At 34.0% G+C, this 12423-nt stretch overlaps 2 protein-coding genes across 5 annotated transcripts; one reads left to right on the forward strand and one right to left on the reverse strand.

Annotated features, from left to right (window-relative positions):
• The first annotated feature begins 1964 nt into the window (after positions 1-1964).
• Positions 1965-4317, forward strand: LOC112801498 (large ribosomal subunit protein eL15z). Its single transcript, XM_025844266.3, has 4 exons — positions 1965-2081; positions 2932-3098; positions 3638-3835; positions 3931-4317. Exons 1-4 carry the CDS (start codon positions 2078-2080, stop codon positions 4174-4176), a joined length of 615 nt encoding a protein of 204 aa, XP_025700051.1. The 5' UTR covers positions 1965-2077; the 3' UTR covers positions 4177-4317.
• A 245-nt stretch (positions 4318-4562) lies between these two features.
• Positions 4563-12047, reverse strand: LOC112801497 (DNA mismatch repair protein MSH4). 4 transcript variants are annotated; one of them, XM_029298352.2, is made up of 24 exons: positions 11656-12047; positions 11041-11244; positions 10758-10793; positions 10539-10651; positions 10222-10267; positions 9792-9838; positions 9147-9254; positions 9002-9077; positions 8661-8733; positions 8406-8575; positions 8201-8286; positions 7811-7950; positions 7536-7675; positions 7407-7457; positions 7147-7210; positions 6768-6911; positions 6620-6687; positions 6473-6531; positions 5960-6116; positions 5822-5874; positions 5655-5753; positions 5464-5578; positions 5272-5394; positions 4563-5071 (listed from the first exon to the last, which is right to left on the reverse strand). In XM_029298352.2, the coding sequence occupies exons 1-24, from the start codon at positions 11719-11721 to the stop codon at positions 5069-5071; spliced, it is 2241 nt and encodes a 746-aa protein (XP_029154185.1). In that variant the 5' UTR covers positions 11722-12047; the 3' UTR covers positions 4563-5068. The 4 variants fall into 4 exon arrangements, with proteins under 4 accessions (XP_029154185.1, XP_072093317.1, XP_025700049.1 ...); XM_072237216.1 differs by having other exon boundaries at positions 4563-5075; positions 5655-5750; positions 11656-12046; XM_025844264.3 differs by having other exon boundaries at positions 4563-5075; positions 11656-12045.
• Positions 12048-12423: the final 376 nt, after the last annotated feature.

Raw genomic sequence — 12423 nt, forward strand, 5'->3', positions numbered from 1 at the left:
AACAAATTTGTACAATTATTTATTTTTTTGTTTTAATTAATTAATTAGATTAATCATGTGTATGATTATTATTAGAGATAACTACTAAATTAGTATTTGAAAAATTCAGACATTGACAAAAAATTCTTAAATAATGTTAATGATAAAATAATTTTTAAAAGATTTTAAAATTTGACAAAAGTAATCATAGGTCAAACCGAAAACACTAAGGTGACAAATGGTAAATGTGAGACTGAGATAGCAGATAATCTTAAAGAAAAATGACAATTCTTAACTTTATGAAAGAAAAAAACTTCATTAAAATCGTTGAGGACAATCCAAAGTCTTTGAAAAGACAAAGACTGAGATACCAGATAATCCCAAAGAAAACTTTTAGTATTATGGTGAGGATTACTATAGATATCACTACATCTTCAAACCACATTTTCAAGCTGAAATTTGATTGTGATACACTGATCGCAAGCATCAACCAATTTGTAACAAGTGCCTTGCATTGAACAAAGGAATCAGATACCACTCTTATGTCCAATTGCCTTTTCATTACTCACAGGATAGTAATCGAATTTTTCTCAGAGCAGTTTTAAATGTTGAAAAGGAGAATGGGCCTCAACTACAATTAAAAAAATAAGTCTAAATTTTCTAACAAACTCTTTACAATTCACTCGAATTAACTTAATAGAAACACTTCTAATATTTCAAACTAAGATATTTAAACTATTTATTAAATAAAATTAAAAAATATCAAGATAAAAGTAAAATTAATTTGCACAACCAACTTTAATAGAAAACTTGTCTCCTTGAATGGAATAACTTGAGCCACAATCGACAGATCAGCGGTGGCATAGCGCTCTTCCTACCTCCTTACACCCCCTCTTTTTTAGACGTTGATGCAACACCAAATTTTCAAACTCCGCTCACAGAAATTAGTAGCGACGTTACTCCCTTTTATAGTTAAATTATGTCTGAATCTCAAGGATAGAGCATCTCCCGCTGCACCTCCAACCGACGAATTCTGCAAAGATATCAGACGTAGACGTTTCCTGATGGAGGGCCTTTCTCGTCGCTGCTTTCACGAGGATGATGATATGTTGATTTATATGTATTGTAACCAAGTTCTTACATGTTCAAAATTTTATTGAATCTTTCCTCACATGGCAAAAGTTGCTTTTGTTCAAAAGGGCAAGGTTAATTACTTATTTTGTAAGACATGTATTTTTCTAAAATACAATTTTCAGACACAAACTTCACTACTAAGGTTAATTAAGTAAGTACATGAATATAAATATGGTTTAAAGAGAATCAATCAAATATCAAATATTATTATAATGAAGCATAAGTTCTTTTATGTTGTTAAGGTGGCTTTTTTATTTTTGTGTATAGCATGAGTTGATTCACTAGTGAAATTATAAAATAAAGAAAATGAAAAAGAGTAATAAGTATTTGTTTGGACGTTAATATTTTGATAAAAAAAAATTTTTCAATAAAAAATATATATATATTTTTTTAGCGTGTTTGACAAATTTTTAATAGTAAAACAAAAACATTAAAAAAATAATAAAAAAATATTTTTTTGAGTAGCTGTAATTTATATTTTTTTTAAAATTTTTTTCTTAAAAAAATGTTTTTATATAATAAATAAATAAAAAATTTTATATTATTATATCTAAATATAATTAATAAATAAAAAATCTTTTTATATAAAATATTCAAACATAAAATTATTTTTATCTTTTACAAAATCTTTAAAAAAAATAATTAAAAATTTTTTTTTCTTAGAAACTCACCTAAATAAACACTAAATTACTCATTTTCTTGGACCGAAAGACCCATTTTGAAAGTAAAATCTCGTTACAGTTGCGCGAGTAGGAGATAAAACCGAGGACAATATAATTGGGCCTCACAAACAAAGAACAAGGCTCGATTGGGTCAACATATTTTGGCCCATTTAAGGAGATGATCCAAATTTCATGGGCTTTGGGGGGAGAGGCGCTCCTATAAAAGTTTGGAGTAGTGCAGAAACCCTAGTTCCGAGTTGGAGTAGCTGAGCTTGAACCCTTCCAACGAAGGAGTCTGCGCGATGGGTACACTTTCCACACACTCATATCTCCATTGCTATTTCCTTTCAGATCTCGTTTTGTTTCGCCGTTTTGTTCCATTTTATACCATCGTATTTCAATGCGAAATTATTCTGTCTTCTCACTCTCTTTCTCGTAGATTTTGTTTCATTGTATGATTTTGTGTTTCCGCGAAAATATGAGCTTGAATGGATGTTATGTTAGTTAACGTAGCTTTATTGTTTCGTTGTAGTTTAACACGTAGCTTCGAAAGCAAATCAAAGCATTCTCTCCCTGCTACGATGAACTATTTGGTTTTGTTTTTTATTTTGATGCTTGTTCAGTCTACGGTTATGGTTTTTCTGTCTGCGTTAAGTTCATTTTATATTTTTTGTTATGAAATGATATTAGCTTCTGTTTTATTCTTCCTTTGCATCATATTTATGATTTGATGGTTGAAATGATTACTTCGTAGGATATCTTTCTTGCGTTGCTAGTTTTGTTGGATTTGAGAACCTAGTAACTTCTACTTTGTAATTTTTGTAAATTTAATTTTCGGATCTAACTAATAGTAAACAGCCGAAGTTGATTTTAGAATGAGGTTAGGGATATTGTTAAATAACATGCCAAAGTATTTCATACTGGATTTCAGTACTCGTCTTTTATCTAACCTTAGTGAATCTCCAAATTATTGTCATATACAGGATTCTGCAGCTTATAGGTAGCACATAGTCTCATAATCTCAAATATAATGGAATGGTTAATTAAGCATGCATCATTTGATCTATTTTAGACATTGTTTTATATTTCCACTCTGATACGATTTGGTATATTGTTTAAATGTGTAACATTAAATTACTGTTATTATTGTCAATAGGTGCCTACAAGTATGTCTCTGAGCTATGGCGCAAGAAGCAGTCAGATGTCATGAGGTTCCTTCAGCGTGTAAGGTGCTGGGAATATCGTCAGCAACCTTCCATTGTTCGTGTGACAAGACCTACACGCCCTGACAAGGCCCGTCGCCTAGGTTATAAGGCTAAGCAGGTAACAGACTTATCAATGAATTGATTGATATGCCCTGTTGGTTTATTCACCTTGCATTGTGAGACATCTATGTGTACCACTTGGTAAACACTTGTAAGCTGCTTTTTCAGACATTATTGCTAAATTCTAAATTAGAATGGATTATTGAGTGGATTTATATGAACATTGTTGTAATGGTGCTTATTATGCACTGTCACATTGCAAATGTTTATTCTCTTTAAAGAGTTTTTAATATATACAATTTTTGAGTACTTCCTGACACCAGTGATATTAAATTACAGTGACTCCGTCAAATTGAATTGCAAATTGTCCTGTTGGTTTAATTATGTCTCTCTTAATTCAACACATTCTTTTCACTGGATTCATTTTGTGTTCTTATGTTTTACCTTTACATTGATGTTATGCTATTGTTTGATGCTATGATTAAATTGCCATAACATTCAACTGGCATTGTGTAAAATGTATAGTGTCTGTCCCTGTAGTGTTGCTGTGCCTTCCCGTGTTTGTTGTGGTCTGTTGTTAATTTTTTAAAAATGTAGGGCTATGTTGTTTACCGTGTTCGTGTAAGGAGGGGTGGCCGCAAGAGACCAGTACCCAAAGGTATTGTTTATGGTAAGCCAACAAACCAGGGTGTTACCCAACTGAAATTCCAGAGGAGCAAGAGGTCTGTTGCTGAGGAGCGAGCTGGAAGGAAGTTGGGTGGCCTTAGGGTCCTCAATTCTTATTGGGTGAATGAGGTTTGTTATTTCACACATCTATAAATTGAAACTTCTTTTATAATTATATCCGTGATGATTATCCTATTCCTCACCGTTATTATTTCTCTTTTCAGGATTCAACCTACAAGTACTTTGAGATAATTATGGTAGATGTTGCCCATGCTGCCATCAGAAACGATCCAAGAATCAATTGGCTGTGCAATCCAGTGCACAAACACAGGGAACTGCGTGGACTTACTTCAGCTGGCAAAAGCAACAGAGGTCTACGTGGCAAGGGACATCTTTATCACAAAAATCGTCCATCCCGCAGGGCAACCTGGAAGAGAAACAACACTCTTTCCCTTCGTCGTTATCGTTGATTTATTTCTATGCAGTTATCTCTTATTTCATTACCTGAATACCATTTTGAGGACATGGCATTTGATGTTTTGACTTCCAAGTCGTTGAGTTTTGAACGCCTGAATCAAATACTTTTCTATAATTTGTCAAGTTTTGAAGCTTCTCTTTTTTGTTGGGATGAATTATATTGTAATACGACATCGACTTCCTTTATATAACTGCCGTACCGATATAATCCTCAAGTTAGCGTAATTAATCGTTTAAATGCTGTTTTCCACGGCTTAAAACAAAGAATTTTTGTGCATCGATCTTCTCTTTGATATCTGGATGTTTTAGGTAAACTTAATAATCTTAAATTCAAATAACTTCTAATTAGATCCATTTTTACTGTATAGCAAAGTCCAAATTTGTCCGAGGAAATCAAATGACACTGGATGTGATCATGGGTAACAAAAACATTGAATAATGAATATTCACACACGCGAATGGATTGAATAAACCAAGCAAATTCTAAAAGCAAAGTCCAAATTTGTCCGAGGAAATCAAATGACACTGGATGTGATCATGGGTAACAAAAACATTGAATAATGAATATTCACACACGCGAATGGATTGAATAAACCAAGCAAATTCTAAAAGCAAAGTCCAAATTTGTCCGAGGAAATCAAATGACACTGGATGTGATCATGGGTAACAAAAACATTGAATAATGAATATTCACACACGCGAATGGATTGAATAAACCAAGCAAATTCTAAAGTTTGTCCTCGAGGTAGCATTCTTTAAGATTCGACAACGCCTGGCGAATCATCTCCTCATCTTGATTGGAATATTTGAGGCATATTAGGCGCTGTGCAACCAGGTAAGCCTTCTGTACTGAATGATGCTGCAAGCAATTTAGTTCCATCCTCGTCACTTCCTAAAGGAAAAAGCAAGTCAACATAATGCTATAACTGATTTCACAATTGCTCTTTGCTCTTCAAATAAACATGCTTCCTAATGTGATTTTGACTATTTATTTATGCAAGCACGTCTGTATAAAACTGCTAAAAAATACCCTAACTATTCAAAACCCTTTTAAATAAAAATTCTACAAAATGTGTGGTTACATTTACCTTTTCTATAATCTTGGAGGTGATCATTCTGGCTGTCTCAATAACCGAACTTGGTAGTCCTGCCACTTCTGCTAAGAGAAGGCCATAGTGTGGGACATGTCTTGGTCCTTCCTTAAGGTTAAACTACATAAAGCGGAATTTCAGTTTGGAAATAAACATTTCAAAGCACGAAAAGATTCTTAGAGGCAGCACCTTGAAATCTAAATGGTTGTTTCTCAAGTCAACATGAAAGTGAAGAATTTTCACGTTTGGATAAATCGTTGCTAATTCTGATATATTCTCCATATGAGTGGCAAATATGGTATACCTGCAGGATAGAAAGGTAAAGCTTCAACCAAATTTCTCCATTAGTGGAAAATATTGAAAATCAAGAAACAAATTACGCTTTGAGTGACAAAAGATGCTCGCAGCAACTCCATGCAATTGCAAATCCATCAGTAGACGAAGTGGCCCTCCCAAGTTCATCCATAACAATCAGACTTCTGCATCCAACAGAATGTTTAGTAAGAATTGCAATCTCTGCCTATGGAAAAAAAAAAAGGTGCATTACCTTTGTGAGACATTCTGCATTATGAAAGCCGTCTCCTTCATCTCTGTCATAAACTACACACATCTTTACATATAATTCTGTATGAACATTGTTAAGATATAAGTTCAATACTCTCAAAGCAGGCGCCTAAAACTGTACCGTGCTAGAGTTTGATTCAAGATTATCAACTGCTCCCATCCTTGTAAAGATTCGATCAACTACCCTTAGAGTTGAGAACCGAGCAGGAACGTAACATCCAACTTGAGCAAGAATAACTATGAGGCACACTTGTTGAAGGTACGTACTCTTTCCACTCCTGGGGGCAAGGAGTACACAAAATAAAGTGTAGGTAAGGAACAGAATAATTTAAAGAACTGATGCCACACATTGATAGAAGGAAAAGGACCAGACTTGTTGCCAGAAAAGTCAATTAGTCAACTTTCATACTGCATCCAATTTTTCAAACCGATAAACTCATATCTGAGGTATTTCTAAATAAAATCATTTTGCACCATGAGTGCTTCCTTTGCCCATTAATGCGTCTGGGAGATTTAGGGTCTGTTTACAAGGCTCCTTATTTCTACCAAAATCATTCAATAATTTTCTGCCAGTAAAATGCACTTGTAATTTTAACATAACTGAATTTTAAATTCTGAGAAGAAATTCTCTTACATGTTGGGGCCTGTCACTATCGCCATATTTGAGGCTTCAGAAAGAAAAATGTTATTGGCCTACAAAGCAGAAAGGTAATTTACTCATAGGTTAGAAGAGAAATTCTTCTACAAGAAAGAGAGGAAAATAGGAAATATCATTACATACAACGAAGTCATTGTGTATGTTCTCTAGAATTGGGTGCCTACCAGAATCAATTGCCATTGGTCCGTTCTCTAGAAAACAAAAGAAAACATCAATCAAGAATTTTATTGATCCAGATACAAAAATGTTATGAAATACCAAATTTTCTTACCAGTAAATTCTGGTCTTGTATATCGATCGACAGGCTTAGTGGATATCATATGAGCAAAGGAATTCACAATCATATCTAGCAAGCACAAGACCTCAGCAAGCAGTGTCAACACAGAGACATTCTCCCGGATGAAATCCATTAGTTCTGTGATTTCTTTTCTATTAGAATATATACATTATGACAGAAGAAATGCAATACTTGAAATATGAGATATTGTAAGCCCAAGGAACTAAATGACCTTTACAGTAGTTTCCTTTCTTACATGCCAGATTAGAAAGTTGTCTAATTTATGCACTATTAGTAGTTGATAAAGAATAAATATGCCAAGACCTATGAAAGTCTGCATTAGCTAGTTCCCTCAGTAAGTAGAAAGTACTACCTTCAAGGCAAATCTCTGTTCTGGTATAGCATTCTGCTGCTGCAGATTTATTCCTAGCATTCAACTGCAAATTTAACCACAACGAATGAAACACAATCGTTTCATGAGCCAAGACAAGCTTCTAAGGAAGGCAACATCTTAGTGTTGTAGTTTCACATAAAACCTGCACTATTTGATATGTTAACACATTTGTAGGACGCAAACCAAAACTAAAATGTTGTAAGTGTAATACAAGTCAAACGTTCAAGCTAGTTACTCACAGATGCTAGTTCCAAAGTTGAGCAATGAATGTTGTTCCCATGTTTTACGACCTAATAAAGCCGGCAGAAACTAGGTTTAGGAAACAAAGATTAAATAAAAGGATAACATACCAAAAAGAAATCTCTAACCTGAATAAACTTGTTTGGAAGTTTTCCTTGAATGTTCTTCTGTGGTATAACAAAGTGGAATCCCTGCCTGTTTTTATAGGAAAGCTTTAAATTCGGCAACTTGAAATCCTCTCGATACTTGTTTGCAAGATTGTGGATAGCTATGAATATAACACCAAGTGCTTTAGTTAAGTCTCATATGGTAAATGGTAATGCTTCATTTAAAGAATGATTACACCCATGCACAAGAAAGATATTGGAAGCATGGAGATCACACCCAAGGCAGATTTATAAACCTTCACTGGTGTCACAGAATGATCTTCGCGAAATATCCAAGAGACCATCAATCCCAGCCTTGACAGCGAAGCATTGCTGAGTGCAAGCAACAAAAGGAACACGGGCATGAAGCACATCTTCATCAATAACATCTCCTATCCTGAGGTAAAAAAAAAATCCCGAGTTAACAAGTCGTTGGCTGATGGAGCGTTTTACAATATATAGAGTTTTATTGGGTACAAACAGTGCATTAAGTTGTTGTATTACTCAGGAGCTATTTTACGGATGAAGCAAATATAGGTTGATATATAATTTGGTATTCCCTCTACTTGAATGAATTTTCATACTAGGAAGATATAATTTATAACCACTGCATATACTCATAGTCAGAAGGAAACTCTAGCATATACCTTGTTTTAATAAGATCATATTTCTCGTTTCCACAAACTGACTTGTAGATATTTGAAAGAAGTAAACTTTCCACATCCTTAAGCACCTGTTGTATTTTGCAGAAGAAAGGATCAAATCATCTACAAGCTCCCTTTTTTCAGCCTAAATTGCTTACTGCCAGAATATTTATTCTAGTTTGTGATTTTGTGTATGAGATAGAGGTACCTTTGATAGTAGAGGAAGGGCATCCAAAGTAGTTTTAAGGAGAATAACACTCGATACTAGCACTTGACTCTTTTTAGCATGGTCAACTGACAAGGCCTCGTTTGTAACTTTCTTTGGCTTAAAGCAGAAATGGCATAATACCCTATCTGAATTAAGAGAACCATACAGCTCTGTTATTACAGAGATGTATAAAACTTATCAAACACATCATTCATCAGTTTGTTGCTCATGATCAACTCATCCTACAATACTTACCAGTCTCTTTTGGAAATTTACGCAAAACCTGACAGAGACCATAAAATAGTTGTTCTTTGCTCATCAATTCATCCTACAATGCAATATTAGAAGACATGATATAAATATTATAGGAGTGCTGTTAAACCTCTGTAAGGTTGTTCCCAAACTTAAAAAAAATCAGCATGCAATTATGAGAGGTGAAGTAGTTTAAGTAACTAAGTTTCAGGCTAGAGCACCGACGATTAAGAATATCATTGGAGCTGAAATTTATAACAAGGTGAGCTTTGAAGGAGGCAGCAATAATACGGTTTAAAGTCGAAAATAACAAGGCAAATTGAATCAACGTGATAAACACTAACCAGGCAATCAAGACGAGCATTTATTGTTTCAATGTCTTTTAGTGGCTGCAACAGATTGGCACGGAGGAGCCTAGTCCTGGAGGTACAAATACAATGTCAAACTGGATCTTCTGCATCAGGAAACTAGTGTTGATTCACCACATACCCTCCAGTAGTTTTAGTTGTCTTTAGCATGTGAAACAAACTTCTCTTCTTGTTGCTAGTTCCCAACAAGGCAGAGTGAAATGGTTCAATAATTTCCAAATTTTGAACACTGCCATTGTATTTTGACCACAGAATCCGTTAGCATAAAACAGATGCCGTATCAATATTTTATTACTGAAAGAATATCTTACAAAAAAATGTATCCCGTTTTCTAATCCAAAGGGGCAAACAGTCCTATCCGTTAACACAAAGTAGTCAAAAGCGATTTCATGGCATATTTGTAGATCAAAATATGATTTAATAATTTACTTTCAGGAGCACCATACATTTGTTGTTCAATTTAACATATAGGAATTGGTTCCTGTTGATAATTGAAAGTGTTTCCTACAGTATCACAAAATCCCAAAATAGTTATCACTTTCAAATCACAACTAATAATCAAAATATGCTCCACAAAATGTAAAAGAGTTTCAGTGAAATGAAAGCAACAATAAATGAATAAACTGAACAAAGGAAAAGTGAAAAACTGCATCAGTCTTTAACAAGAAATGAGCCTTGAGTCGGTTTTGACTTATAGTACACGTAAAAAAACAATAGAGAAGTATCTCCCAGTAAGAAGCAGTTATCCCCTCAGAAAAGTAGGTACCTGGTTGCATCAATATTCATGTGATCAAACGATCCATTAAAGGTGACCTGAGATAGTGAAATGCATTGAAGAGCAAAAATAAGCAGTATTCATCCCACAAGAATTAGGTGCAGATTAAATCAATATAAAAATTAAATACGGGAGTTCTCTGGTTAAAGAATTTGATCTTTGACATTGATCATTGGCCTAAAGAACATTAACAACCCAATGAATGGCTATAAACAGATGTTTATAATGTTTAGATTTGCAGCAGACTTCTAGTGTGTAAAGAGTTGAAGTTCAAACTATGAAGTTGTATAGGTAAGTGACCTATACTATTTTTTTCCAAGATTCAGGGAATGCCAGTGATAAGATAAACAATACTGACTTCAAATTAATTGAAACAAGAAAGAATAAATGAAGGAACAACAATGCGAAACAGAACGCATACTGATAACGAGTGATTTGTAACAACGACCCCTTTTTCTGCTTCCATCCTGTGCATGTACAGTCAAAATTTGATTGCAGGCAATCAAACACTAGGAAAATGAGGATCCATACTTACATAAACATATGGATGTTAGTGTTCATAACCTTTCAAGAAAAGAAAACCTAATAAGAAAGATGACTAGTGCAGTAGAACTAAGAAAGCATTATACACGAAAAACTCAAGCTTCAATATCAAGGAAAACAATTTTTAATATTCAGGTTTTAGACATCACTAACGGGGGATCACCAAGATTTATATTGACTGAGTATTGGGAATACCACTTAATAGTGGCAGCCGCGGCCGCCAAGCATAGATAATACTGCTTGTAATACGTGTCCAGACCAAGTGCTGAAGGCTCCTTAGTAGCTAGGTTCTTTACTAGGATAGCACCCTATAAAATAAAGGTTCAGTAGCATTTAGCCATTTACCAGAAAAAAGTTGTTACAACAACCTAAATCTTGAAGTAAACTGAAGAGCAAAAAAGCATGTGTGGAAACCTTTGTGTCATCGAAACAACCGCGGGCTGAAACTACCTGCACATAAAAGAACTACTCATAAAATAAACGTTGTACTACAAGGATGCCAACAATATTGTTTTGCATTCAAAGCACAACAATGAGAGAAGGATGTAGTGAGAGAGGGAAAAAGATTGCAATGAGCTACAAGACTACGGAAAAACTATCACTACAAAAGCTAGCTAATATGATAGGAGAGTCCAACGCCTTATAAAACTCTTTTTCTCTTTTTCAGGTATTAGTCCCTCAAGACTATAGATATTACCTTCTTGACTGATGCATAAAATCTATCAACCAATTCTGTAACTGCAGCTGCGGAATTGGATGCTAACTTGTTTGGAGGAATAATGATCACAATGGGATCATAGAAATGGAGCAACGTCTTTGTGTTTTGATATGAACTGCTAGTTTCAATATATTGAGATAGATGCAAGGACGCGGACCTTAAATCAAGAGCAGCTAGTCCAACCTGTTCCAGTTAGGCAGTATAAATCTCATTTACCTGATGAATAGAAAATTAAGCAAAAGTAGAATATATTCATTTAAGACGAATTATAGCCCAAATAACACAAACGGTATGCTAAAACAACTATACTACTGCACTTCGTTGACATTGCCAATGAGAATCAATTTTACATTTGTCTTTCTAACTATTCCTTTATTGAGATTCCTACCGGCGCGCAGATCTAGAATGTAGATTAATGAATAAAGAATAGTTAAACATGGAGCTTATATATCCTTCGAATAATCAACCACTACAAATATAGAAATTTCAAAAACAAACAATAATCAATAGGGAGAAAGGAATATACGGATTAGAAAAGTTGGAGCAGAAATAAAACACGAAATGAATGTTTGAGAGAGAATCGAAGATCGTAACCTCTTTGGCTCTATTTTCAATGATCCCAATGACGAAGCTGGAACCCTCTCCAATGGCGTCTTCCATTGCGTGGTTTCAAATTTTAGCAAATTCTGTTGTATGCCTTGCCAAATGATACTAATAGTAGCGTCGATGATGCACACGTTCCATGAGCCGAAGATGTAGCGAGTTCCCGCTGGGACGTTTTAAATCCCTCAAGCCGCTTACCCGATATCCCTTTAAAAAAAAAAAATAAAAAAATAAATAAAAATAACACACCAACTGAATACTCAAGTACTACAACCCTTGCATGGGTTTTTGCTGCAGTTTTGGAATCCCTGGAAACTCTGCATTGTTCAAGAACCCTGTGGAATACCTGTGATCTGAAACAAGCTAAAAGCTTGAAATGAACGATTTTTACATTAAAAGAACGTACTGGTGATGACGATGGAAACCGAAAAATTCAGATACCGTAGAGCGAATTCAAAAAAGTAACCGCTTTTTTGAACAAAGAGGAAAAAAATATAACAATTTAAAAAAGAAGTTACACTATGTGTTTTATTTCGGATAAACTATAAAAAATATAATTAAATATATTCAAATTTTATTATTGATAAAAATATTTAAAAATAATTTTAAAAGGTGATAAAAATATTTAATATTAAATATGTATTCTTAAAAATATTTTAAAAATTGAACTTAATACAATTTTTTGTAAATATAATTAAAAAAGTTATTTTTATCATTAAAATTTAGTGATTTTTTATCAAATTTTTAAGAATTAAAATA

This window comes from Arachis hypogaea, chromosome 5 (assembly GCF_003086295.3).
Source record: "Arachis hypogaea cultivar Tifrunner chromosome 5, arahy.Tifrunner.gnm2.J5K5, whole genome shotgun sequence".
NCBI classification, from domain to species: domain Eukaryota; kingdom Viridiplantae; phylum Streptophyta; class Magnoliopsida; order Fabales; family Fabaceae; genus Arachis; species Arachis hypogaea.

What these genes read in the sequence shown, in the direction of transcription:
- LOC112801497 (XM_025844264.3), bottom strand. Translation starts at nt 11,721, where the DNA reads ATGGAAGACGCCATTGGAGAGGGTTCCAGCTTCGTCATTGGGATCATT. An exon ending in TTCCAAACAAGTTTATTCAG is followed by an intron (nt 7,458 to 7,535) that starts GTTAGAGATTTC and finishes CGGCTTTATTAG; the next exon opens with GTCGTAAAACATGGGAACAA. An exon ending in AACAGAGATTTGCCTTGAAG is followed by an intron (nt 6,912 to 7,146) that starts GTAGTACTTTCT and finishes AAGAAATCACAG; the next exon opens with AACTAATGGATTTCATCCGG.
- LOC112801498 (XM_025844266.3), top strand. An exon ending in TAGGTTATAAGGCTAAGCAG is followed by an intron (nt 3,099 to 3,637) that starts GTAACAGACTTA and finishes TTAAAAATGTAG; the next exon opens with GGCTATGTTGTTTACCGTGT. An exon ending in ATTCTTATTGGGTGAATGAG is followed by an intron (nt 3,836 to 3,930) that starts GTTTGTTATTTC and finishes TTCTCTTTTCAG; the next exon opens with GATTCAACCTACAAGTACTT.